We start from the raw sequence: 23,998 nt of genomic DNA, 5'->3' as shown, positions 1-23,998 counted from the left end.
ACATTGTAGAGACCAATAGTATCAACAAAGTTCTTGAAAGTAAGCTGGGCCTTGAGATAGGACAAAACACCGCTCGTCCTGATGCTTGTGTCTGGGGTAAAAGCTCAAGGCAGCAAATATCGAATTTTAAGCACATGCTCAAATTGAACTTCTTAACATTGTGAATCGTGCCAGATATGCGCCGAGGGGAAATTTGTTTTTCATGTGTTCTATTGGCCTTGAGTGAATATTGTATCTGCGTCGCTTGCAAGACCATAAGCAAATTTTCTCCAAGTTACTTTCGCAAAAGAGAAGGTGTCCTGGTTCGTTAAGAAGTTGAGGTCCTCATTGATTTCGTGTGGCAACTATATACTCGAAATTTGGCAAAGGTCTCGCAAGCCTTGATGCCGGAAAGCAACTCATGATAGTAAGACTGCAAGAAGGGAGCATTTCGAATTGGGGATCGTTCTTAGCAGTAGGGTCAGATTTCTAGACAAAGATTCCATCACCAACCCTTCTGATTAGCTATTGCACTTGTGTGAGTCGCCGAATAGCTAATTCGTTGCGTTCATAAATAGCTATTGTCTTGCAATGTGAGATCCAAGGTGTGTGAAGTAATAAGAACCTGGTCTTCATTCACGAGAGTAGCTTAAATGAAAGTGCATCAATACTATGACAGTATCGCAGAGGTTAAACGACGAGTCAGTCAAAGTTTTGTCTTACAAACACCTGGGGGATTACCTAGCATCAAGCTGAAGATAGCATCTTCTAAGCTTTAGAGGTAGCGGTGAAAAGATAAAACCAAAAGTGCGGTGCAGCAAAAAGCAGTGCTTCCAACCACCTGAAGCACAGGTGTCTAGCTGCCAAGCTTTGCACTCTTGTTTAAGAGTTACAACTTTCGATGCAGGGAGTTCGAGTTATGCAATTCTTGAAAGGTATGACATAGTTGCCCAACTGATACCAACCGCTGGCAGGCGAAGCGCTGAGAAGCATTGTTCATAGAACGAAAGATCGATTAAACCATCAGGCCAAGATCAGAGCTAATGTTGTATAGCAATATTCCTTCTGAATTACCAGACGCGAGAAGCATTTGAATTCAAGAACTTGCTGACCATGATTCGGGAAGAACGACAATGGGTGCGAAGCAGAAAGAAGAAATGACTAAGCAATTTATCGAAACATACATACAATCAGACTTTGATATTTTTCTGGTCAATGGGCATTCCTCTAAAAGCGCGCAGGATGCGCAAATTGCGCGAAATGCGCCAGATGTCCGAAATGTGTGAAATGCGAGATGCAAACTTTTTTGTCCTAAATAACAGGGGAAAACAATCAAGTGTTGGGAGAGAAGGTACTGCCCAGATATTATGCCGACCTGGTTACTGAAATGTAGGTAGACAGAGAAGGAGCGAAGATGGCAGAGTCAGATATGGTAGAATCACGTGTCGAGTCTGAGATGACCTCGGGAGACCTTGCCTCTTTGAGACTTAAGCTTAATTCATCGCCATATATTTCTGTTCTTCCTATCTTTCTGCTTGTCGTTATACTCTGTCTCTGTGAGCCTACCAATCAGCTGGACAAGTATCAAGCAGACAAGCGGTCATCCCAAGCAATGTTGCTGATATGATGTCGTCGAGGCATTCTCTCCACCGCTGCAATGAGCAGTGCAAAACTTATATCTACCTCACGACAAGGCCCCTGGGGACAAACCTTGCTCCTTCCTTACTTCGAGGAAGCTCCATATCTTTTGATTCAAAAGATAGGGTTCCAGATTCGAGATAAGGTTAGATCTCGGTATCATGTACGATAGCGTCACGGACCCGATGATTTAGTGTCACGGTGAGAATTCGGTGATACTGCGAGCTGTGATATCACAGTAGAGAACTTTGCACAGCGAACCACAAAAGATATACATCCTTGCAAGAAAAAACATCCTTCTCAGTATTTAGGTCAAATGATTTTTGGGCAGAAGTAATGGTTCTGTACGATTTCCTTCACTTCCGATTCGAAGTTCGTCGTAGTGGTCACTGCTTGAGGTTGAAAGTCCCACATCGAAAAAGAGGTTGCCCGGAACAACGGAGTAGCGGTGTTAGTAATAGTCTGGTGCTGTCATTCTAGAACACCAGACACCTCAGATTGTTTCTCGGATTGTTTTGCGTGATAATTCTTCATCCATTGCTTTGGGCCCGAGATCTACTGCTATCCAATCCGGCGCGTCCGAACTCCTGCAGAGACTAATCATTACACTTTAGAGCAAGACCAAGTTAAGATGGCAGGCTCAGAATCTAGCTTGGCCCAAGAGGCTGCTCAGCATAATGAAGCAGCCACCCATTGTAGGTCTTCTTGAGTGATTTGCAGACGCAACTACTGATCATCTTTTGTAGTCGAACTAGACAAAGAAGTTTCTGGAGATCAAAACAAGCGACCGCGGAATTCAGATGGCACACTGCTATACGATTGGGATGGAGACCAGGACCAGAGGAACCCGTGCGTCACAATTTCTAATTCTACTTGAATATTGCTTACAATCTGATTGAAGCTTCAACTGGTCACCTTGGGTGAAATGGCGGCTTAAAGTATCTGTCCTGATCGTGTAAGAATTCCGATAATGTAGGGGTAACTTTCAACACTGATTGACACTACCAGGTCGGTTCTATTTGGTTTACCTGCTGGAGCATATGGTGCTGGGAACGACGAAATGTCTCGAGTATTCATCGTTAGCAACGACGGATTCCCATATCTCCACTTTGCAACAACATCATGAAACATGGGGGCTGCTCTTTTTCCTCTACTCTTCGTCCCTCTTACCGAGACTTCAGGTCGAATGCCTGGGTACTTTGGAGCGTACATCATCTTCCTGATATTCCTGATTCCATGTGGCGTTGCTCAAAATTTCCAAACTATGGTTGTCTGTCGGTTTTTGGTGGAGGTTCATCCTCGGTTGCAATCAATATTGTTGGAGGTACCATATCCGATGTGTGGAAAGGAGCTCAGCAACGTAGCTTGCCCATGGCTCTGTTTGGGACAACATCAGTTGTTGGTATAGCCTTGGGACCATTTGTTGGCGGCGCCATCACAACACATCTCTCATTAAGATGGATTTACTGGGTCCTTCTCATCTCCATCGGTACTTTATTGCCTGTCTTCTGGTTCTTCTTGGTTGAGACGAGAGGAGACATCATCCTTGCCCAAGACGCAAAGCGCTGGCGAAAAGAGCATCCCGATGCAGAACCTCGATACGCGGAAGCAGAAATCGATCAGCCATCAATGATTCATCGCCTGAAAATATGGTTTAAGCGCCCCATTAAAATGTTGCTTACCGAATGGGTTGTATTCTCGCAGACACTTTGGGTGTCCTTTGCGTGGGGTCTGCTCTTCCTTTTCCAGTCTTCAGTCCCTCAAACATTCTCTACCAACTACGGATTCAACAAATTTGAAAACTCCTTGATCCAACTTGCACTTTCAGTTGGCGCAGTGGTGGCTACAATCATCAATCCCATTCAGGATCATCAATACCTGGTATCGGCGAAGAGGTCAAGAGACGGGCACACTATCCCAGAAGCGAGGTTATACTCCAGCGTCCCAGGAAGCCTGCTTTTCACCGCTGGCTTATTCTGGTATGGCTGGGCCAATTATCCGCACGTGCTTTGGGTAGTGCCCATGTTTGGAATTGGATTTGTTGGCTTTGGCATCTACAGCATTTATCTCGCAGTAGTCACTTATCTCACCGACTCCTATGAGAAGTATGCAGCCTCAGCACTTTCTGCTGCTTCGCTTGGACGGAATACCTTTGGTGCTTTCTTGCCCCTGGCTTCGCCTGCACTGTACACAAACTTGGGATTCCAATGGGCAAGCAGTTTATTGGGTTTCATCGCGTTGGTGTTGACACTTGCACCCGTCATTCTGATTGTGAAAGGAGAAGAGATTAGGAAACGAAGTCCCTTTATGAAAGATGCTGTATTTAATAAGAAGGGAGACAAGGGTGAGAGTTCTGCTGATCCTCAAATTGGCGACGAATTTCGAGCATGAACAAGATAAGAATATGACGAATTCAATAAAGAGAGTTAAGTACGGACTGTGTAATCTTGACATCAAAGCAGCGACACTTAAGTATGGATCATATGTGACTTGGCATGCTTTAAATACATTTGGTTTGGTCGAAGAATGAATAGGTGAAGCTCGATGTTATAGAAATGGGCACAGGCAAGATGGACCCTTCTCTGCTTTCCCATGTGTCAAGATTCGAAGTCGCCCGATCAGAAGACAATAGATGGCACTCAATTTCGAAATGAATCAAAGCCCGTTTTTAAGTACAAAAATACATATTATCAATGTTCCAAACTCCACCTCTCATCCAACAAGTTCAGTACGAATTAGAAACCCAGTCTCTGCGTTTCCTCGATCACCAATGCAGATCAATCACTTGGACTGAGTGCAGACATCGAATTATTAATAGTGTTGGTTAAGATCTGCACAATGTATGGTATCGTGCAAGTCGAGGTTGAACTCTGAAGGCTGCTTTACTCTCTTCATGCTATCCGTCCTTCCTCCAGGTTATTCATCATTATCGGTTTCAATTTGTTGATGACTCTATCGTCTATGGGCTAGGCCCAGTCGTGAGTATACTCGACAGCTTCCACATATCTAACTTTTGGAATCTCCAAATTAGATAGATCCACAAAGTCAACCCAGTTGTCGAGCTCATCCAGAGTCCATCCGTTCTCTATCCGGACCGTCAGTTCAACCTCAGGGAACTATTGCAGGAGAAACGTCCATACCTTCGATTTCTGTCTTTCTGTCCTTTGCGCGTTTGTCTTTGAACTGAGTTAGCAATGTTTCCAATCTTCGAGCTGCCTTTTCCCATGTATATGTGTGGTCCGGGTGTACTAGATTGTCCGGAGGATACATGCCTGTCCGGTACTGCGCGCGATCTGGAGCACAAATCTCATGAGGAAGTAATGATGGCTTGACGAATACGATCTTTGACGAGCTGAACACCCTTGGTCTAGCAACAACAATATACAGTTCACGCGGGCTGTTTGCCATGCGGAGTACGTCGGTCGATCCGACGTGTTCGTTTCTTCTAATGTCAACCACGGGATCTTCCCATATATCGGCATCCATTGCCAAGCAGTTAAAACGAAACTGTGGTTGACATTTCGCTCCCTCGAGATCCCATGATACGTCGTCACGCTCAGTGGACACGGACTGCGGACCCCTATAGAAATGCACGTGGTCAGGCATGACGAGGGTCCTGTGGAGCCAGATAGTGTCTATATCTATGTTGATATAAGATCGACATTTTGGAGCAGTCAAAAACCATTGATCAGCGTGGTAAGAGTAGAATGGCATTTGCATCTTTTGCCCAATCTCGCGAGCTTCCCTACAGGCCTGCATGAGCATATTTGCCTGACTACGATATGCTTGTTCATCGTGGAAGACGTGGATTCGAGGTGTACGGAAAGCTTGTTGCTACTGCTTACAATCATATGGCGTATTTCAGTCGGAAGTTTCGAAAAGAGATAGAATCTGGAGCCATTATGCTGCCGAAGGAGTTGAAGATCGGATGCCATGGAAGCATTCTCAGCCTTGAGTCTCGAGACATCTTGCTTCAGCAGCTCAACTGAATTCAGAAGCGAGTTGAAGAGTTCTGCTGTAACTTGAATGGTAGGCTGGTCACTGGATTTCGAACTCTGAGAGGGCATATTGTCGTGCATTGCGAAGTTTGGCACTAAATCTGTGGGTTGTGACATCGAGACTTTGGGACTTCAAGAAGTGATTTGAGTAAAAGGGAGAAGAAGCTCATGCTAGCGATGCGATAAGACGCGAACCCCTGCATTACATGATATTCCGCCAGATCAAAGCGCTTTCAAGTGAGAAGATCGTTTGACGTGTGTGAGACCTTTACTGGAACATAACGACGAGAAGATATTTGGAGGGATGAAATTGTGGTAATATGATCATTTGAAGGAAGGGTTCACTCTAACATAGATATCTTCGGGAGGGTTTGGACAAAGGGCATTTATATTGCTCTCCGTGAATAGGCCCAGTATGCCTTCCATGGCAGTCGCCATTCTCTAGCCCTTAATTCGGATCGAAATATATCAAAATCGACCTTCTCTAATTTTTCAAGCCATAATCTCGTGGCTACTGCTGGCATGAGAACACCAAATCCTCTTTCTAATTCATCTGCTTGCGAGTGATCCTTTGGGCTCATCTCAGCGTATTGATGTCCTTCTTCTCCTTCGTGCTCAAAATCATGTCCGGCATCTTTCCCCTGTTGCAAGTTCTTCAACATCTCTCTGGCTGTAATCAAATGGTCGTTGGCTCGAGTAGCAACTCTGAAGATAGCGTCTTTCAACCCTGGTGCATCGGCTCCCTGCCTGAAGACATCTTCTTCTTTGACACCTGCTTCTGCCATGATATCTAACGGTAGAACAACCGCTCCTTGACGACCGCCGGTGCTCCCGCCTAAAGCACCACCAAATGCAGCATTATTGCTATGATGATTTGGTGGTGGTGGGAAAGCTAATAACGGCAATCCTCTCAACACTGCAGCAATCCCAGTAGCTTTCCCGATGTGGCTTGCGACATGATCTGCTGCCATTGAATGCATTGGAAGAGCTGCCAATGTCAAATACATTAACGTTGAATATGTATTTTCTGAATATGTCTCCAAGGCATCCAGGTTTGTGTACGGCCTATTGTCCATATATTGCTCTCTACCATTGACAACTTTCATGAACCATCCCTTCATCACACTTGTGCTGATCCCCGGGTGGCGAGATTGTAGTGATGAGAGAGCATGATGCAGAAGGATTGCAACTGGCTCTTTGGGCGGTGTATTGGCAAACGTTCGAGTAAGGTTGTCGCGCCAGAATTGCATCCGCAGAGCTCCTACTGTCGGATTTGAGACTAGCTCTGGTATTCTAGCAAGTTCGACGTTGAGGGCTCGAATAGAAAGGTAGGCATCTCGTGCTGAAGGAGGGACAAAAGTTTGGAGAGTGTAGGATGGGGAGTCGTATTTCCTGTTTGGTCTTAGCTTTACACAATTCAATTGAAGTAATATAGACTTACTGCAGAAGGCCGGAGCAGTAGGTTCGAGCTGCATGGACGTCTGCATCAGTTATACGAGAAGTATATGGAGCTGGCGTGCTGTACGGAGTTGTGGCATAATTGCATCGTGAAGCTGGGCGAAATTTTGTACATCTTCCAAGTCTTATACTTGCTCTCGTTGAATACATTACATTAATTTGGTTTGCGTACAAACACAAGAAAATCTGGCCGGAGGCTCTGATTAGAATTTATTTCAAAAGATTCGAGGACGTCACCTGAAAGCAATTTACGCGACCCGCATCGCGTTTTCTCGCCGCGTCTTCTCCCACTCCACCTTGGAGGAAGAGATGTCTGTACACCACGCAACAACATCAGTATGAGTTTCGCAGATTCAGAGGGACCTCCAGCGAAGAAGAGGAGGTTCTTTACAGAAAAATCGGCTGTTCTTGACTCTTCCTTGACGCATGAGCCATCATTACCAGACGAATTCGACGCGTTCTCGGACCCAATACACCACGGAGAAAATGTATTGACTTCAGCGCATGCCTCAGCAGATTCGGCAACTCAGAGCTCTCCTGAAAATGGAGAAATTCATCATGATGAGCCGCTCGGATTTAATCAAGATACATTTGAGAGCTTTGTTGGAGACAAAGTGGCGCCGAATGTTCTGAAGAAGTTGCGGGAGGCATCTGGAGACAACATGGAGAGAGCCGTCAACATGTACTTTGATGGTTCTTGGAATACTGCTTCGACCAATAAGTCTTCGAGTTCCAAGACAATGACAATCAATGCTTTTACAAGGTCGAATTCGAATGCCGAAGGAAGTAATCATAAAAGCCCAAGGACAAGAAGTCCTGTCTCGAACGTACAACCGAGAGAATCAATTCCTGAATCTAGATATGTTGGCGTCTTTGGAGTTGGTGGTTGGGCAACGAGGAGCGGTACAACTTTGATCAAGCATGGCGAGCCTATACGTATCGAAAGGCAAAAGATACAACCACCAAAAACCCCAACAGGAAAAGGAAAGGGTCGACCAGCACAAAATGCCCCTAAGCCGAACAGTGCTGCTGCGAAAAGAATTGATGTAGTCGTACGCTTCACTAATGCGAGAGGAGAAGAGATTGGCAGACTACCTCGAGACCATGCCAACTGGGTATCTACACTGATAGACCAGAAAGTCTGTAAATTTGAAGGCACATGCATCTATGCTCCAGAGCGGATACGTACCAACGACACCATTTTTATTCAACTGAGATGCTCGTTACTCCGGACAGCTTTCGACACTGGCGGTTTTAAGCTGCATGATAATCGGACAACCGGACTTTTTGAGGAGAAGGAAACATCGGAGGAGAAAGAGCTGAGGCTGCGTCAGGTGGCGCTTGTCAAATTGTTCGAGGAGATCAATATGCTTCCGTCCAGGACATCGGAGACTACAGCGAAGCACAAACGTAAGGGATTGCTCCAAGCAGCCGAAGTTGCTGAACAATACGAAGCTCAGAAGTCTAAGAAACCAGAATCGACAGAGAATGGCGGATCGTCTCCACCTTCCGAGGAAGAGGAAGGTAAAGAGCTGGAGCAAGATCAATTAGACACGCTATACAAGAAAGCTCAGTCGTTTGATTTCAATGCTCCTGCTGCAGAGCCAGCTAAGACATTTGCTATGGACTTACGGCAATATCAGAAACAAGCCCTACATTGGATGATGTCGAAAGAGAAGGATGAAAAAGACGAGAGCAGAGAGGCCTCAATGCATCCATTATGGGAAGAATATGCCTGGCCTTTCAAAGATAACGACGATAAAGAATTGCCTCAAGTCGCCGGTCAGGATGCGTTCTATGTTAATCCATACTCTGGCGAGCTATCTCTTAAGTTCCCCGTCCAGGAGCAGCATTGCCTTGGTGGCATTCTTGCGGACGAAATGGGACTGGGAAAGACAATTGAGATGATGAGTCTGATTCATTCTCACAAGTCAGAGATTGCCATGAGATTGGAAAAGCTGAATACGGCAATCACGTCAGTCAATAGTCTACCAAGATTACCAGCCAATTCGTCTAATGTCGAATATGCTCCATGCACAACTCTAGTAGTTGCTCCCATGTCTCTACTAGCTCAGTGGCAAAGTGAGGCGGAGAATGCATCGAAAGAAGGAACTTTGAAAAGTATGGTCTATTACGGTAGTGAAAAGACTGCCAACCTACAGGCATTGTGTTGCGAAGCCAATGCGGCATCTGCGCCCAACGTGATCATCACAAGTTACGGCGTCATTCTGTCGGAATTCAATCAGGTGGCTGCCAGGAATGGGGACCGTGGAACTCATGGTGGATTGTTCTCGTTAAAGTACTTCCGTATCATTCTCGACGAAGCTCATCATATCAAGAACAGACAAAGCAAGACTGCAAAGGCTTGCTATGAACTTGATGCAGAGCATCGTTGGGTATTGACAGGTACACCAATTGTCAACAGATTAGAAGATCTGTTCAGTTTGGTCAAATTCTTGAGGGTGGAGCCTTGGAGCAATTTCTCCTTCTGGAAGACCTTTATCACCGTCCCGTTCGAATCGAAAGACTTCATGCGTGCTCTTGATGTCGTCCAAACTGTCCTAGAACCTCTGGTACTGCGCCGCACAAAGGATATGAAGACACCTACCGGAGAAGCACTTGTTCCATTACCTCCCAAAACCATCGAGATCATGGATATTGAACTTTCGAAACCAGAGAGGGAGGTCTATGATCATATTTTTACACGAGCTAAGCGAACATTTGCGGCGAACGTAGAAGCTGGGACTGTCTTGAAGGCCTACACTAGCATCTTCGCCCAGATTCTACGTCTTCGACAGTCATGTTGCCACCCAATTCTGACTCGCAATCAGAACCTTGTCGCAGACGAATTGGAAGCTGCTGAGCTGGCTGATGCTTCAACAGGGTTGGCAGATGACATGGATCTTCAATCATTAATCGAACGCTTCACAGCTGCTACGGACGACTCTGCAGATGCAAATGCCTTTGGCGCTCATGTTCTTGAGCAGATTCGCGACGAGGCTGATAGTGAATGTCCCATATGCTCTGAAGAACCAATGGTTGAACAGACTGTTACAGGCTGTTGGCATTCCGCATGCAAGAAATGCCTCCTCAATTATATCACGCATCAACAAGACAAGGGAGAAGTTCCAAGATGCTTCAACTGCAGAGAAGTGCTTAATATTCGTGACATATTCGAGGTAGTCAAGGACGAAGGTCACCCTGAGAGCGCTGACGGGAAGCCGAAAATCAGTTTGCAAAGACTAGGATCCAATTCCTCTGCCAAAATCGGAGCACTCTTAACCCATCTCAAGACTTTGAGAAAAGAGCTTCCAGGTACCAAGTCAGTAGTGTTCAGTCAGTTCACATCCTTCCTGTCTCTCATCGAACCTGCTCTTACACGAGCATCAATCCCCTTTATGAGACTCGATGGATCCATAGCACAGAAAGCCAGAGCCGCTGTACTTAGCGAATTCGCCGCAAGCAACAAGGGCATCGTGCTACTTCTAAGTTTGCGGGCCGGTGGTGTGGGTCTCAACTTGACGATGGCCAAGCGGGTCTACATGATGGATCCGTGGTGGAGTTTTGCTGTCGAGGCACAAGCCATTGATCGTGTGCATCGGATGGGACAAGTTGATGAAGTGAAAGTATGCAGATTCATTGTGAAGGAAAGTGTGGAAGAGAGGATGTTGAAGATTCAAGATAGGAAGAAGTTTATGTGAGTTTACAAGCTTATCTGAGACACGGACAATACTGATAAGATATAGTGCGAGCTCACTTGGTATGATGAGCGATGAAGAGAAAAAGCTGCAGCGTATTGAAGATATTAAGGAGTTGCTCAGCTGATCCTTGGCTTCCTCTGCTGGACACCTCGTACATAATTGGCATGGTTGGGAGCGTAGCGCTGGTTGGCAATTTTGCAGGATAGGGAATTTTGTTGCGTCACCAGGAACTACTTCTCTTGGTAGAGCTAAGCGAGGAGGCATTTGACAGGCTTCCACCACTAGGCTTCGGGAATTTCAATAAACCTAATTGTGTCCATGGAATCTTGGATCTCCGTCCGTGTACTGCTTAATCGTTCATCCTACTTCGATCGCCAGTGTTGAGAATTCCAGGTGAATATCTTTTTCCTATGTTGAGCATTATGAGTATGTCGGAAACTTCAATGTGGTCGGATATTTCGATTCGCACGTCATGCATTCTCACAGCCGAACTTGACATAGAGATTTTACATAGAGTAAGGCGTAGTCATACTTGGACAATATCTATTCATGTCTGGTGTTTAAAAGGCTTGTGGAGACCACTGCGAGATCGGATACCACAAATCTAAGACTCGGAAAGCTATCCTCTTGATTCCGACATTCTGATTAACGAACATGTCAAGTTCAGTAGAGGCATTTGATGGATCTCGCCCCTTCCGTGTTTTGCTCTATATCTGTGGATTTGGAGCATAATGTGCTCTAGAGATGAACCAGCCTAAAAAAGCACTCGCTTAAAGCCCCTATTTTAAGCGACCTGACATCGTCCATGTGGTGTCACTTGCGCTTACAATATTCATTTGAACCTCATTTTGACTGCAACGACCATTGACCTATCAAATACGAAACTGCGAAAGGAAGAAACATATCTGATTATTGGGGCTGATATTAAAGACCTCGAATCGAACATGGCACTCATTCACCAATATTCCCGGTCTTGTCAAACCTAACAACAGCCTTCAATTCACAAAGCACTCAAAGCGTAAGATGGAACTCTAAGCAAATTCCTTTCGTAGTATTTACAGAGTCGTTGCCCAATCCAACAAGCTCCCACTTTCGTCGTCATGTTCGATCATCGAGCTCACCTGCCACCAATATCCCTCTCATACGTAATACGAATTCATCATACAACCCACCAACTTAGAAACATGACAGCCTAACAACCTTCTTGTCTCGATCCAATCAGCTGAAACTTCATTTTCAGCTTCAGTAGATGCCCTCGACCTTGCACACGAACAAGATCCGCCACAATCGTCGCCATCTTCATCTGTTCTTCTGCTGTTCCATATCCGGCAGGGAGGTCCATCAAATCGTGAAGGTATACTAATTTCTGGGGTAGTATCGTGTGTACCTGGTACACAGACTCATGGCGGATCCTCGGTACAGCAACGATCAACTCCTCCAAATCTGGACACATAGCCTTCAGCTTTGGCCAAATACCTTGCTGCTGTCTTCCTCTTCCACCGGGCATGCGTCCAGGAGTCTTCGGAACGGCAAAAGCCTCATGAATGCTGATACACAGTCGTCGTAGAGACTTTGTCCAGTATCGCACATTCCAGTTCGGACCAACAGGTCCATCAACACCCATGGTGGAAGGAAGTGGGATAGCGCCAGCGTCGCGCATGCGCGTTAGGTTTGGGACCATCTGCTTTCGGTAGAGGGTGTCGATTTCTATGTTGACAAAGATTGCATAAACGCCGCTTCGAAGGTATCGGTCGAAGCAGAGCGTGAAGTTCTTTAAGCCGACTTCTCTGGACTCGTGGTTGACGGCAAGGATTGTGGGTTGCTTTCCGCCTCCGGGTCGCCAGTGCACAAGGCGGGGTTCGGTAGCAATTATATCCCACTGGAACGTCTTCGTTAGCGTACTTCTTTGAACAAAATCTAAGCTCCGGAAAAGCCACGTACTATTGCTAGGCGGAGCTCAATTGCGAGGTTGGCGAAGGGTTCGAAGTCTCCTCGTGGAGTGGAGCATGGTTCGGAGATTGATAGGCTGGTGATTGATGACGACAAAGAACGTAGCTGATCGTGAATGGGATGAGGCGGGTTTGAGGTAGGTGCAAGTTCATCTTCAGTGAGAGGAGCTCCAACCAGTGGACGTTCGTCTTTCGGCTCTCGTTGAGGAGCGTTCGTAGCCATTCTTGTTGCGCGTTTGACTAGCGACAGTGGAGAGATGTGCTTTCGTATCGACAAGAAGTCTGGTAATGTTTTGGAGATGGCGCCAGAGAAGGTTTGGTGTTAAGCCAAAACTCTTGAAGACGAGACTGACTTGTTTACAAATTATCGAATAATGAAGTAAGACTGTACAGTCTAGCGCGAAAAATAAGCGGAAAGATTTAGCAGCGTTGAAAGTGATCCGAATCGAGGCTCTGAATCAAGTCCACAGCCTTATGTAGGAATAGCTCCTAGTTACTCGCTTTCATGTTGTAGCTTAAGACCGGCAACAGAAAGGCCTGTCCCCCAAGGGCAATTTTTTCCAAACGGTGAAGCATACCTTTCCGAACACCTGCCAACCTACCCAGATTATGGAATCTTGCAAGAATGAGGTTGTAAGCCAGGCGTCTGGTCTCAGAACTAATAACCCATGTTTATCGATTGAAAGGCACCTCTTCTATTTCTAGCAACGATCTCATGCTCTTCAAAGTTATTCCTTTCATATTTGTTTCGCTTTTCATTCGAATGTAGCATGAGATCTTCAGTCAAAGGAGAAACTTAAAACTACTATGAAGGCTGGAATGTATACCTAACCTGTACAATTTCAATCTATCTGTTGTGATTCCGTACACTTATTGTTAATTATGAAAAGAATTAAAGTCTGGACTCTGCGCTATCTGCTGGCCATTGTCGAATGAGAAATTGAGGTTTCGTGAAGCCCAATTGGACCTGGAGAAAGTCGTCTCATAGGATTCAAAAAGTCACATTCTTCCATGAATGGAAACTATCATAGCGGAAAGACTTGCTAAATAGAGAAAGTTACACTTGTTTATTTAATGGCCGTCAAACCAAAGTACCGGAATTCTGCTCGCTTGCTGCAACCATTCTATCAGGAGATCAAGAAGTTTGAAGCAATTTAATGCGATGGAAGTAAGAACTCCATGCATCACGTGTCGCATTTCCAGCTTAAGTTTCTCTGCCAATCAAGTAGTTTTGAGCTTACCCTCAGTTGGCACAAACCATTCATCCATTCATCCAAGCAAATAAAACCCCAAAACCGTTTCAGACATTTTCAAAAGAAGGAAAGAGCAGGAGAATCGTGAACGTCACCTCCACCAATCGGTAAATGCAACCCCTAGCTGCCCCCTAAAACCAAGTTTTTTCTTGGCAACGAACCTTGCCGAGACATCCAACCAACTCCAAGACACTTCCCTCATCTCGATCTCCTCACTCGAGCCATTCACGCACACGCATCTTATCACTCCCAACCACTCGCTCAGGAACCAGGCGTAATGACGTCCAGCTAGTCTATTCTTGGCCGTGCTTGATGCAAACAAGCTTTTTCTTGGCTAGGCCGGGTGACGTGGGGTAGGGCTAGCTCGCTACTTATAAGGTGGGCTGATGGGAATTGAGAAATCCCCTCTCTCTTTTTTCTCCTTCCTAAAATTCATCTTTCGATCAATCTATCTATCACAAAAAGAAAAATTACAATCGTTTCAATAAACAATCAATCATGTCTCCAAACGCAGAAATCAACCAACAGCCACAGGCTCAGCAGATGGAGATGACTACCGAGCAAAATGGTATCATTGCTCAACAGCCGGTATGTTATGCAGGAACCCTTATATCCTCATGAATGCTTGTCATGGCGTCATTTTCTTGGGCATCGATTCGATTTGGTTCAATGCTGATGGTTGTTTGTGTGCCAGACCCAGACTCAAACCATGACTGCGGATCCCGAGGTTAGCATGCGTGGAGGTGGTGCCGTCGGCGACTGGTAAGCTACCTGTCCTCCTCTTTTCGATCGCGATGTTGGCATCTAGCCATCCGTGTAGAGTCTCGATAGCGTTCCTCTTTGTACATGGTTAACTAATCCTTCAAATAGCCTTGCTGGTATTTGCGCCTTCGAGTGCTGCAAGGATTGCTGCGAGTGCTGCTGCTAGACAGGAACTCCAAACTCGGACAAGGCTCAGGATACAATCTGGGACAATGGGACATTGAGCTTTTCTTGGCGTAGGGTGGTTGCTAGTCTATGCTTCAATGGATAATACCTCGGGATATAATACATCTTGCCTCTCTGCGCGCTCGTGTTTGCGTCTGTATCTTCTGTTGCATCTGTACCCTATCGAAAACAATCAATACAAAACCCTCCGTCAACAGCCTTCAAACCTTCAAGCATGATCTGTGACCTCCGTCTCTACCTCTTTGCTGTATCTGACGAGGGAGTCAGCACTTGTGTAACAGAAGATTCAAAGATCACGTTGGAAGTGCAACTGATTTAGATAAATGCCATTGTATGTCTTTAACTCCGAATCTCAAAGAAATGAAAGAAAGAGAAATCATCACCATCTTATCCGTCTAGCACTTTTCCTTAATCGTTGCGAAATCTTGAGCCCTCGATCACTTTTTTGAAAGTGAGCTTCAGATTCAGAAATTCTCCCTTAACTTGCATATCCTTCAAACTCTGCGAGATTCTTTGCATCATTTTCAATGTTTCTTTTGGCTCATTTCCCTTATCCAGCATGTTCTGATAATTCGCTTCAACCAGCTCATCGTTTGGCTCGAGTAAGAATTCGAGCAAGTAGCCGGTGTCGATAACCACGACAAACTCAAGCACTGAAGCAAACTGGACTCGGAACAGGAGCCAGAGAATCGGCAATGGTTGAGAAAGTGCGTGGTGAGCCGTAATGCTTCGAATATAGTTGTAGGCCTTGGAAAGACAAAGACCAAAGCGCTTGATTGGCTGAGACCACGCAAGTTTCAGCACTGGTATGGTCGCTGGATGCTGCCTTGAGCCGATGATGAGCCTTGTCGGATGAAGGTCGACGTTCGTATGAAAGAGATCTGCTTCATAGTTAACATACACATACCTATCTCCCTTATTATTCCCTCTAGCAAGCTCGATCCTCGTCTTATAATGCTTGAAACCCTCCTCCCTACTTTGTCGACAAACATGCAAGATGACCGGGACCTTGGCAGCAGAAGGAGCTCTCGTTCTAGTTGTCGTATCATCACAGATGATAATTTGGGGAAAACATGAAAATTTCCAGATTTCGGCTTTCAATTCGTAAGGGAGGCCAGAGAAGACGGTAAACTTGGTTAATGGCTTAATAATAGAAGCTTCTGTGCTGACCATTGTCAGCGTCTACAACATTGTTAAATTTTGGTGGAGCTGCTTACCTGGAAAATCCAGTGCCCATGCTTAGTTGAGGCAGGACTTCAATGGAAGCTTTTTCGAATTCCTTGCACATCTCTTCATATTTTGCACCAGATAGCTGTCCAGTATAGGTTAGAGACGTATTCTTCGCGTCGGCAGCGGACTTCGCAATTCGGATGCCTTTGTTGTAGCAAGCAACCTCAAAGGCAGACTTTGGCTCCTCCTTGTCCCTAGATTTCGTTAGCAGCTGTACCATGAAGCCATTTCATCAAACTTACTCGGTCTTTTCCTCTTCCACGACACTCGAGAATCGGATACCTGTGTTCAGACAAGCACTCTCGAATGAAGACTTGACTTCCGTTTCTTGTTCGCCAGCAGCGTTCGTAGCTTTTCCGCCAACAGCTGCTTCCTCCTTCTTGCCCTCACTATCCACAAAATCAGCATCCTCTGCACCTCAATTGAAGCTGAACAGAAAACATACCTCTCCTCAATCACCTCTGTATCCTTTGCAATCTTACTGCCCCTACCCTCACAAGCCTTGCTGAACATCTTCTCAGGTTCAATGGCACGAACATCCATCTTGACCTCTACCTCTCCCTCCAAGATTGGCGTCGGCTTCGCAATCCTGATTCCTCTTCCCACACAAGCCTTGCTGAACATACTCTCCGAATCAATGGGGCGGATCTCCTTCTTGAACTCTGCCTCTACCTCGTTGACCTTCACTTTCAAACCCAGGGTTTGTGGCTCCGAGATTGCAATACCCTTCTCTTGGCACTTCTTCTCGAACGCGATGAGCTCCACGATTGCGGGAGTTGGTCTGCTGCGCGTTAGATGCAGGTAGTAGAGCGTGAGATTGAGGAGCTTACGAGGTAGGTGCAGCAAGAGGAGAAGGAGGCTTGGAGATCTTGATTCCTCTCTTCACAGCAATTCGTTGGAACGCTGCTGCGGCTTCGAGATCCATGTTGATTGTGCGAGAGGTTGAGGGAATTGCGAAGGTGCTGTTGTTGAGGTTGTTGAAGTTGCGTGGGGAAAAGTTTGTGTTCAGGGAAGGAGGTTAAATAATCGAGAGAGGTAGGCGAGTTGAGGACTTGAAAGTGAGCTTCACATAACCCACGAGCGTAAGTTCGAGAACACCTTCACATGAAAGAAGCACAATCGTTCAAAGAAAATTTTGGTGAATTTATGGCTGTTACTAAAGGCTGCGCTCCCATGTTTCCACGCATCTTCCTCCAACTGCCAGAAACTGTAAATGAAGACCGCGCTGTCCATAAAGAAATAATCCTACAACGATTTTTCGTATGAGAGAAAAGCCTCCCTGACGAAGAAAACCAAGTGGTCCACTTTCCTGCATATGGTAGCATGTGTGCAAGGCGTCAATGCCATAACCTACTATTCCCTAAGCCCTACACAGCAAGAGTCAACTGCGTAAAGACCTAGTCCCATATACGCCAAGTGCTCGACCATTTATTTAACCCAAGTCTCATTTCTCATCAGCTTGAGCTGCACATTCTTCCAAGAAGCCTTCAGAGTCTTGTGCTTCTGGGCGTGCTTGAACATGTCTTTGATATCTCCCAGGAAAGAGTCGGTGCGATTATTCTCACTACTCAGTTCAGTCTCATAAAGATCATCATAGCCAGCTCCCAAGGGACCTGGTCGGAGAATGATAATCAGCCTGCTGAAAGTTAGTAATGGTTTTCACACGTCATGGGGTAATAAGAATTAAGTGAAGGATATCATGGGGAAATGATTATCAGGGAAGGCATAGTACAGGCACAAAAGCAGGTTGAATCAGCTATTTACTTACTCTTTGAGCTCGGGAAAGCGTACGGCTAACTTGTATACCATAAAGCAGTGGAAACACTCAAGAGTCCAGCAAGTCTTGATCTCGCGCACACTGAATGCCACTCGTTGGACATGCCTAGTAATTATCGAGGGTGTTTCATTGCAGCGCAGAGTGTGGTGAGCACTGGTGTGGTAGCTGGCTTGTATTGAGAAAGAGGACCGATCGAAGAAGAGGATGTCAACTTCGGGATTGAGAAGGACGCCGGTTTTGTGTGCTTGGCTATTTTGGAAGATGTACTTGCTCACTTTCCTGGAAGCATAGCAGGCATGGAAGATAGCTGGGATCTTGTCGGGCTTCAAGCCAACGATGCGAGGGACAAGAGCTTGTTTCCACTGCAGAAAGTTAGTGCTGGGTTTCCTTCGAAGATAAATCACCGAAGAATATTGGACGTTGCTCGGAAAATGCAATACACAAAGGTTGAGGAATAGCGAGGGTAAGGAAATAAAGGAGTTACTTACGATCATTAATTGGATTTCGGCAGGCAACCTCGCAAAGAGATAGAACTCGCCAGACTTATCTTGGCTTGCGGAGACAGAATCAGAGACCAATGGGCTTGCAGATTTCATAGCCCAGAGAGCGAGCGGTGAATATATCGTGCCCTCGACATTTGTCTCGTCGGAGCAAGGCTCTTTGGCTACGACGGCTTGGGCAATCTTACTTTCAGTTCTTAAAGTCCCGACCCAGTCGCGCCGCGTGCCAGGAAGATCGGGGACACTTGCTGGAACCATGGACCGGGTCATGCGAGGAGGGGACTCAATGGAAGATGGACCTAAAGTGCGGAGTTTCTTGCTGCGTCTGGGGGGAGAAAAGTCGGAGACGGCATCATCTTGAGGCGGAGATTTCTTCGATGGAGGATTGTTGCGCGTGCGAGCGCGAGTCGATCTAGTTGTCGGTGGCATTCTCAGAGGCAACCAGGCGCAACTTACAGGATTGCCAGGAGAAGTATGTGGAGATACGTATAAGTAATCCAAGTTCTCGCCGATCGTGGAGCTCCCTTTGACAGAAGATATCTGAAAGAGTGTGGGTGGTCGGAAGGTGGTTGTTACAGAACGGAAATACGCGAACAAGAAGACACGATCTTAACTTCTACAAAGGTCGGATCTCGTGACGTAGGCGACCGCTTGACTACTAGATAGAAATAGGATAGAAATAGGTGAGGATGCTAGCGTCTTGTACAGTATCAGAAGGTGCAATCGGGTCGGCTCGTCCCATCTGAAGTCGAGCCGGGGGCTAGAGATGCAGCTTTACCAGTGTCAACACAACTTTTTTGGTACACTAAAGAATTCACCTTTCGTCATCACGTAGTCTTCTTCCAAAACTTTAGGTCCAGTGCAAATTTTCGTTTTCAACCTCGTTCTCACAGACCACAACAGCTCGTCGACAATTCTCCCCCAATCGTTTCTAGCTTCGGTGCAAAGATGACACTCAAAACATACGGAAAGAGCAAGAAGAAGGAGCGGGACCCTGTCGCCTTCTTTCCACACAGTTCCTTCGCAGAAGCTCTTACGTCAGCGGGAGAAGCATTGTCTTCGAAGCCAGCGATGCGCGAGAAAAAGCCTGCGTCTGTCAACAAAAACTCTCCTACCTCTCCTTCAACCGCAACGGTACCACCAGCTCCGTCCAATGTCTCCACGGGCGTTTCTAAACGAGTCATACTGACAAATTTCCACGTATTTCTGGACTTCCCAATCGAAATACAAATTTTGATCTGTAAGTCTCAAGTTCTCAGAGAACAGAATCCTATTCATTGTTGTCTCCGGACTCTGGAGTTATTGCTCTGAAGGTACTCCTAGGCCACGCATATCTGCTCCCGGGGCATACAAAGGAGATATACTGACTCTGAGACTCTGGTTATAGGGCGTGCGGCAATCCAAGCAATCCAAAACCGCATCATCATCTGGCGCTCACCCGTTGTCCCGCCCTTACTACATGCCTGTGCAAGGTCCCGCGAACTATTCCTAGAGGATCACAGAGTTGAAAGATGGCTCACTTCGGTATTCGGCAGCGAAACGCTGTTCATTAACTGGGAGCACGACATAGTCTATTTCGAGGGTAGAGTTCCAGGTATGCAGGAATGGGATATCGCGCCATTGCGTGATGATAGACCGGTCCAACAGCTGTATTCCTGGGTCCCTCATTTCGCGTCGAGTCCGCAAACCGGTGGCAAGTGGTTGGAAGAGATCCGGTTTATGGCACTGAGTGTCAACATGGTGAAGTGGTTCTTTGCGCCTCAGAGGGTTTCTGGAGAAATTGGTTGGGAGGTTCTGCATAGGATGGTATGTACAAATCCTGTCTTGGGGTCTACCGTTTCCGCAGGGATCGAGATCTTGACACATATCCAACAAGCAGTGGAGTGTTCTACTCAAAAGCATAATACTAACTTTCAGCAGTGTCCGAAGTTGAAGATCTTGTACGTTATCTGCGGTAGAAGAGAGCTCAATAACCGTGATACCCTTCGAAGTCTCTCCAGGATCCGGACTTTGAATGCTGTCAACACTGCCTGGAGCTTTTGGGATATCAAGAATAGCAGAGCTGCTTTTAACGCTGCAAAAAGGATGGGAGTGCTTACAGAGGTAGAGCTAAGGTTCATGGACGTACGCGATACGAATGAGCAGCTGAAGGAGCATGTTGTCGTTGTGAAGAAGCAGAAGGACGGACAAGCAAAGCAGGAGCGCTAGAGCGCAAGTATTTGTGTGAGTACAGGTTAGAATCATGTCTAAAGTTATTCAGGAGGCAGATATCAAGCTCGAAGACTCACAAAGATCGTGAAGCTTATCGACTCTCCCTCCTAGCAGTTTGCAAACAATACAAAATTTTGATTTTCAACGCATGGCAGCATTCACGTGTTCTTGTTCTCAGCTCCTGCATTGGTTTCGCATAAAGAGAGGACGTTTCTGTTGCTTTAACATTTGCTAGAAGAGTGCCAGAGCGCTCTACTAAGTGAGAAAACAACTAAGTCGGATAGTTTCTGGTCTGAAATCACAAAGATGCAGGACAAGTAACCATGTCAATTCAATATCATCCCCCTCTACCTTGTAAGTAGAGCTTTTGTTGCACATCGCAAGTACGCTAGTCATTTAGTCACCCAAAAATTTGTTTGAAGACTTAAGTTTTAGTCTTACTACACAAGCAATTCACCTTCGAATTAAAGTTTAAACCCAATCATATTGCAAGAAGAAGTTTTGTTGCACATCGCAAGACGCCAATCGTTCAGTACCACTTGAACTGCACTCAACCCACTCAAGCAATTCATTCACTTTCGAACTAAAGCTTAAAGCCAGCTACTAACTCGCCTACAAGATCTCCATCAGATATAAGAGACTACTTGCTAACTAATTTCCAAGGTTCATTAGGTGCTTGTCAATTTTTAAGGTGAAATAGTAATGCATGCTCAAATAACCCAGTCAATAAAAGCTAATTGATATCTGTCCTAGACTCGAACACCAAGAGGGTGATGCTTGTCTGGGAAATCCTTAGGATTTGAGCTTGGGTTCATGTCTTGGAGACATGAAGGACAATCTCATCTTTAAGCTCATAATGCAAAGAGCATAAACTCCTGCCACTCATCAACAAAGCTCCAACTGGCATTGCACACAAACTTGAGCACAACACAAGGAACTAGTATGTAATTTTTCATTCTTTCTTCATTCGTTCAAATTATCCTGCTCTCTCTACTATGCTACGCTATGGGTAAACCTCATTTATGCCATGCCAGCTACCTTTTCCAAAGGTGCTGCGATGTGTTGTACTGTGTGCCAAATCCCGACTTCCAGCGCCGTGCATCATCAAGAGTAGAGGTAACCGCCCAAACCAGCGGAGAAATATGCTTTTGCTTCCGAAAAACGCCATGCTGATATGATCATTCCACCTTCCAATTGTTTTGCATGCAATCAGGGTATATCCTCCCAAAAATTCTAACAACGCTTAATGCCTCCCACGGTGAAAAAAGCTATCCAAATCAAGGACGGAGTAAAATTCGTAAAAGTATGCGATTAAGGTTCTGTTGCAAGATCGTCGATTATGATCATTTGTAATGCGTGCGTGCTGCTTCGTACTGGAGAAGAACTTTCTCCATTGCCTTCAATCACGCTGTCGAGAGGTGACAAATCCTCATAATCAGGAATTGGTGGCCCTGAGTATTCCTCCGAGTTTCCATATCCTGGTGGACTGGCAGGAACATTCTCGTAGGTTGGGGGTGCCTCTTCGTCCCACGAGATGCCCAGACCTGCTCGCTCAGTGACCGTGAGAGTGAAGTGCATTCTCAAAACCCTAGCAGCACCAGTTGGTGTAACCTGTGTTGGCTTCTTGATGGGTGCAAATTCCTCTGCCACGATCATTTCCACGACTAGAACATGAGAAACTTCAGTTCCATCCTCGGCTTTTAAGTCGCAAATTGGCTTCGTTTCGGGTCGAATGCTAATTGGGAATTCTAGATCAATTGATCCATCCGGGGAGTTGTAGTCTGATTTCCAGCCCGACTTCATCTCGTCTGTGCCAATTGTTCTCACGTCTTGGTGTGCGACTCCCTTCTTCTGCTCATCGGTAGCCTTGGCAGCGTGCTTCGAACAAGCGGGCGCAATCATCTTCTGTGTCTCGTCCAAACGCCATGTAACCCTCTTCAACTTCCATTGCGTTTGTGTCTTCGTCTCCACGTTTCTCTTCACTACACCATCAATTCGCATCGAGATATTCGTTTCGCCAATTGGGTGGATAACTGATGGGAGTTCGCAGTTTGCAGTGAGGTTGGTGGGAGGGAAGATGCGGATGGAATGACGGGGTGATTCTGCGGGGCAGATGGCACGCTTCACATCGAGCTTGTGAGACAGCTTGAGGGGTTCGCCTGAACGTGGACTCATGGTCGCACGCAGAACGTACTCGATGGTTGAGAGACTTCCCTTCATACTCGCAGGCAGATGGCCCGGAATCACACAGCTGAATGGGAAAGAGTGCTCGCCTAGAGAATGTCAGCATTGAAGGTACAGCATTGAGCGAATTTACTCACCTCGTCGCAAAGTCGCTGGTCCCTCGAGAAGATTCCAGGTCGTCAATTCGGTGGATGAACTCGTGCAATCTAGGCAATGGGCGTGGAATGGCTTCTTCCTCGTTACTTCCAAAGCCAATCTCATCTTGAAAGAATCGATAGCCATAGTGTCTTCGTGAATGTTGAGTACTAATTGACCAGAGAGCAATGCACCGCTGCTGTTTGCCGAACTGCCGTATAACACCAAAGGTGGCGACTCCATAACAACATCGAGAGTGGCGGCATGGTGTTGTGGGATTTTGGTCGCAGAGCTCTTAGGAGACGTTAAGTGACCCAAAGAGAGTCTCTTATGGTTTTCTGGCATGGTTCTTAGACTTCGGTCGTCTGATGCAAGTGAAGAGCCTGATGACGAAGGAGATCTGTCTGAAAATGACGGTCTGCTATGTGATCCTCGTCTGGATCCTTTTTTCACCTCAACTGGAAGATCGAAGGAGTTCGAGTGCGATCGAAAAAAAGAGGCAACTCGGTCGACGGCGTGAGGCATCTTGGCGAATTTATATTTTGGCGGGGCAGCCAAAAAACTGCAGGAACGCCTCTTTAACAAACTATGACGACTCGGGCAACTTTTCCAATTCTTCCAACTTTTAGAACCAAATGGTGTCCAGTGATGCTCGAATCTCCTTGCAGCGTGTTGATGTTTTGTATGATGTAAAAGGTCAAAGAAAATGCTGGACGGCGACGGTATGGCTGGGTATATGAGGAAACGGCGTTTCTTTGTTCTCTCGTAAAATGCTTTCACTCTTCCAAGACACGTTCGTATGCGGGGCACAGAAGTCTATATAAATTTTCCTCAAACCATGAAACTATGTGTCACGCAGTCGTCCTTTCTTGCACCAGTCTAAGGGGCAGGCCGAAGTCAACCATTGAGTAAGTGCAGTGGTCTCCAACCCAAGCACCTTGAGGACTGGTGCCATGGTGCAATTTGGTGGTAAGCTGGGCTGCGAGGCCCGGCGCATGGAAGCTGGATCTCCACCAGAGAAACCCCCTAAGCCCAAG

General features: G+C 46.2%; 10 protein-coding genes across 10 annotated transcripts; 4 read left to right on the top strand and 6 right to left on the bottom strand.

The window, feature by feature from the left end:
- The first annotated feature begins 2,555 nt into the window (after positions 1 to 2,555).
- On the top strand, positions 2,556 to 4,109 carry LY89DRAFT_390366 (MFS general substrate transporter). Its single transcript, XM_018207183.1, has 2 exons — positions 2,556 to 2,572; positions 2,626 to 4,109. Exon 2 carries the CDS (start codon positions 2,740 to 2,742, stop codon positions 4,006 to 4,008), a length of 1,269 nt encoding a protein of 422 aa, XP_018076323.1. The 5' UTR covers positions 2,556 to 2,572; positions 2,626 to 2,739; the 3' UTR covers positions 4,009 to 4,109.
- Positions 4,110 to 4,330: 221 nt separating this feature from the next.
- Positions 4,331 to 5,746, bottom strand: LY89DRAFT_778315 (uncharacterized protein). Its single transcript, XM_018222198.1, has 2 exons — positions 4,758 to 5,746; positions 4,331 to 4,702 (listed from the first exon to the last, which is right to left on the bottom strand). Exons 1-2 carry the CDS (start codon positions 5,380 to 5,382, stop codon positions 4,584 to 4,586), a joined length of 744 nt encoding a protein of 247 aa, XP_018076322.1. The 5' UTR covers positions 5,383 to 5,746; the 3' UTR covers positions 4,331 to 4,583.
- A 171-nt stretch (positions 5,747 to 5,917) lies between these two features.
- LY89DRAFT_704712 (uncharacterized protein) lies at positions 5,918 to 7,273 on the bottom strand. The gene is made up of 2 exons (XM_018217399.1): positions 7,057 to 7,273; positions 5,918 to 7,007 (listed from the first exon to the last, which is right to left on the bottom strand). Exons 1-2 carry the CDS (start codon positions 7,221 to 7,223, stop codon positions 6,002 to 6,004), a joined length of 1,173 nt encoding a protein of 390 aa, XP_018076321.1. The 5' UTR covers positions 7,224 to 7,273; the 3' UTR covers positions 5,918 to 6,001.
- Positions 7,274 to 7,368: 95 nt separating this feature from the next.
- On the top strand, positions 7,369 to 11,122 carry LY89DRAFT_608615 (putative DNA repair protein rad-5). The gene is made up of 2 exons (XM_018210503.1): positions 7,369 to 10,770; positions 10,820 to 11,122. Exons 1-2 carry the CDS (start codon positions 7,412 to 7,414, stop codon positions 10,896 to 10,898), a joined length of 3,438 nt encoding a protein of 1,145 aa, XP_018076320.1. The 5' UTR covers positions 7,369 to 7,411; the 3' UTR covers positions 10,899 to 11,122.
- Positions 11,123 to 11,908: 786 nt separating this feature from the next.
- On the bottom strand, positions 11,909 to 12,946 carry LY89DRAFT_768223 (uncharacterized protein; the record flags this gene model as incomplete). The annotated part of the gene is made up of 2 exons (XM_018221776.1): positions 11,909 to 12,653; positions 12,716 to 12,946. 2 exons carry the CDS (start codon positions 12,944 to 12,946, stop codon positions 11,967 to 11,969), a joined length of 918 nt encoding a protein of 305 aa, XP_018076319.1. The 3' UTR covers positions 11,909 to 11,966.
- Positions 12,947 to 14,173: 1,227 nt separating this feature from the next.
- Positions 14,174 to 15,114, top strand: LY89DRAFT_681318 (uncharacterized protein). The gene is made up of 3 exons (XM_018214261.1): positions 14,174 to 14,564; positions 14,671 to 14,738; positions 14,847 to 15,114. Exons 1-3 carry the CDS (start codon positions 14,475 to 14,477, stop codon positions 14,902 to 14,904), a joined length of 216 nt encoding a protein of 71 aa, XP_018076318.1. The 5' UTR covers positions 14,174 to 14,474; the 3' UTR covers positions 14,905 to 15,114.
- Positions 15,115 to 15,332: 218 nt separating this feature from the next.
- Positions 15,333 to 17,079, bottom strand: LY89DRAFT_729447 (uncharacterized protein; the record flags this gene model as incomplete). The annotated part of the gene is made up of 5 exons (XM_018219384.1): positions 15,333 to 16,089; positions 16,142 to 16,348; positions 16,397 to 16,543; positions 16,600 to 16,935; positions 16,985 to 17,079. 5 exons carry the CDS (start codon positions 17,077 to 17,079, stop codon positions 15,333 to 15,335), a joined length of 1,542 nt encoding a protein of 513 aa, XP_018076317.1.
- A 503-nt stretch (positions 17,080 to 17,582) lies between these two features.
- Positions 17,583 to 18,860, bottom strand: LY89DRAFT_665111 (uncharacterized protein; the record flags this gene model as incomplete). The annotated part of the gene is made up of 3 exons (XM_018212823.1): positions 17,583 to 17,790; positions 17,923 to 18,293; positions 18,420 to 18,860. 3 exons carry the CDS (start codon positions 18,858 to 18,860, stop codon positions 17,583 to 17,585), a joined length of 1,020 nt encoding a protein of 339 aa, XP_018076316.1.
- A 519-nt stretch (positions 18,861 to 19,379) lies between these two features.
- Positions 19,380 to 20,639, top strand: LY89DRAFT_665110 (uncharacterized protein; the record flags this gene model as incomplete). The annotated part of the gene is made up of 3 exons (XM_018212822.1): positions 19,380 to 19,671; positions 19,819 to 20,237; positions 20,352 to 20,639. 3 exons carry the CDS (start codon positions 19,380 to 19,382, stop codon positions 20,637 to 20,639), a joined length of 999 nt encoding a protein of 332 aa, XP_018076576.1.
- A 1,006-nt stretch (positions 20,640 to 21,645) lies between these two features.
- On the bottom strand, positions 21,646 to 23,486 carry LY89DRAFT_694396 (uncharacterized protein; the record flags this gene model as incomplete). The annotated part of the gene is made up of 3 exons (XM_018216702.1): positions 21,646 to 21,680; positions 22,028 to 22,915; positions 22,964 to 23,486. The coding sequence occupies 3 exons, from the start codon at positions 23,484 to 23,486 to the stop codon at positions 21,646 to 21,648; spliced, it is 1,446 nt and encodes a 481-aa protein (XP_018076315.1).
- Positions 23,487 to 23,998: the final 512 nt, after the last annotated feature.

The sequence above is a fragment of the Mollisia scopiformis genome (assembly GCF_001500285.1).
Source record: "Mollisia scopiformis unplaced genomic scaffold LY89scaffold_4, whole genome shotgun sequence".
NCBI lineage: Eukaryota > Fungi > Ascomycota > Leotiomycetes > Helotiales > Mollisiaceae > Mollisia > Mollisia scopiformis.
This window is presented reverse-complemented; position numbering and strand designations above follow the sequence as displayed.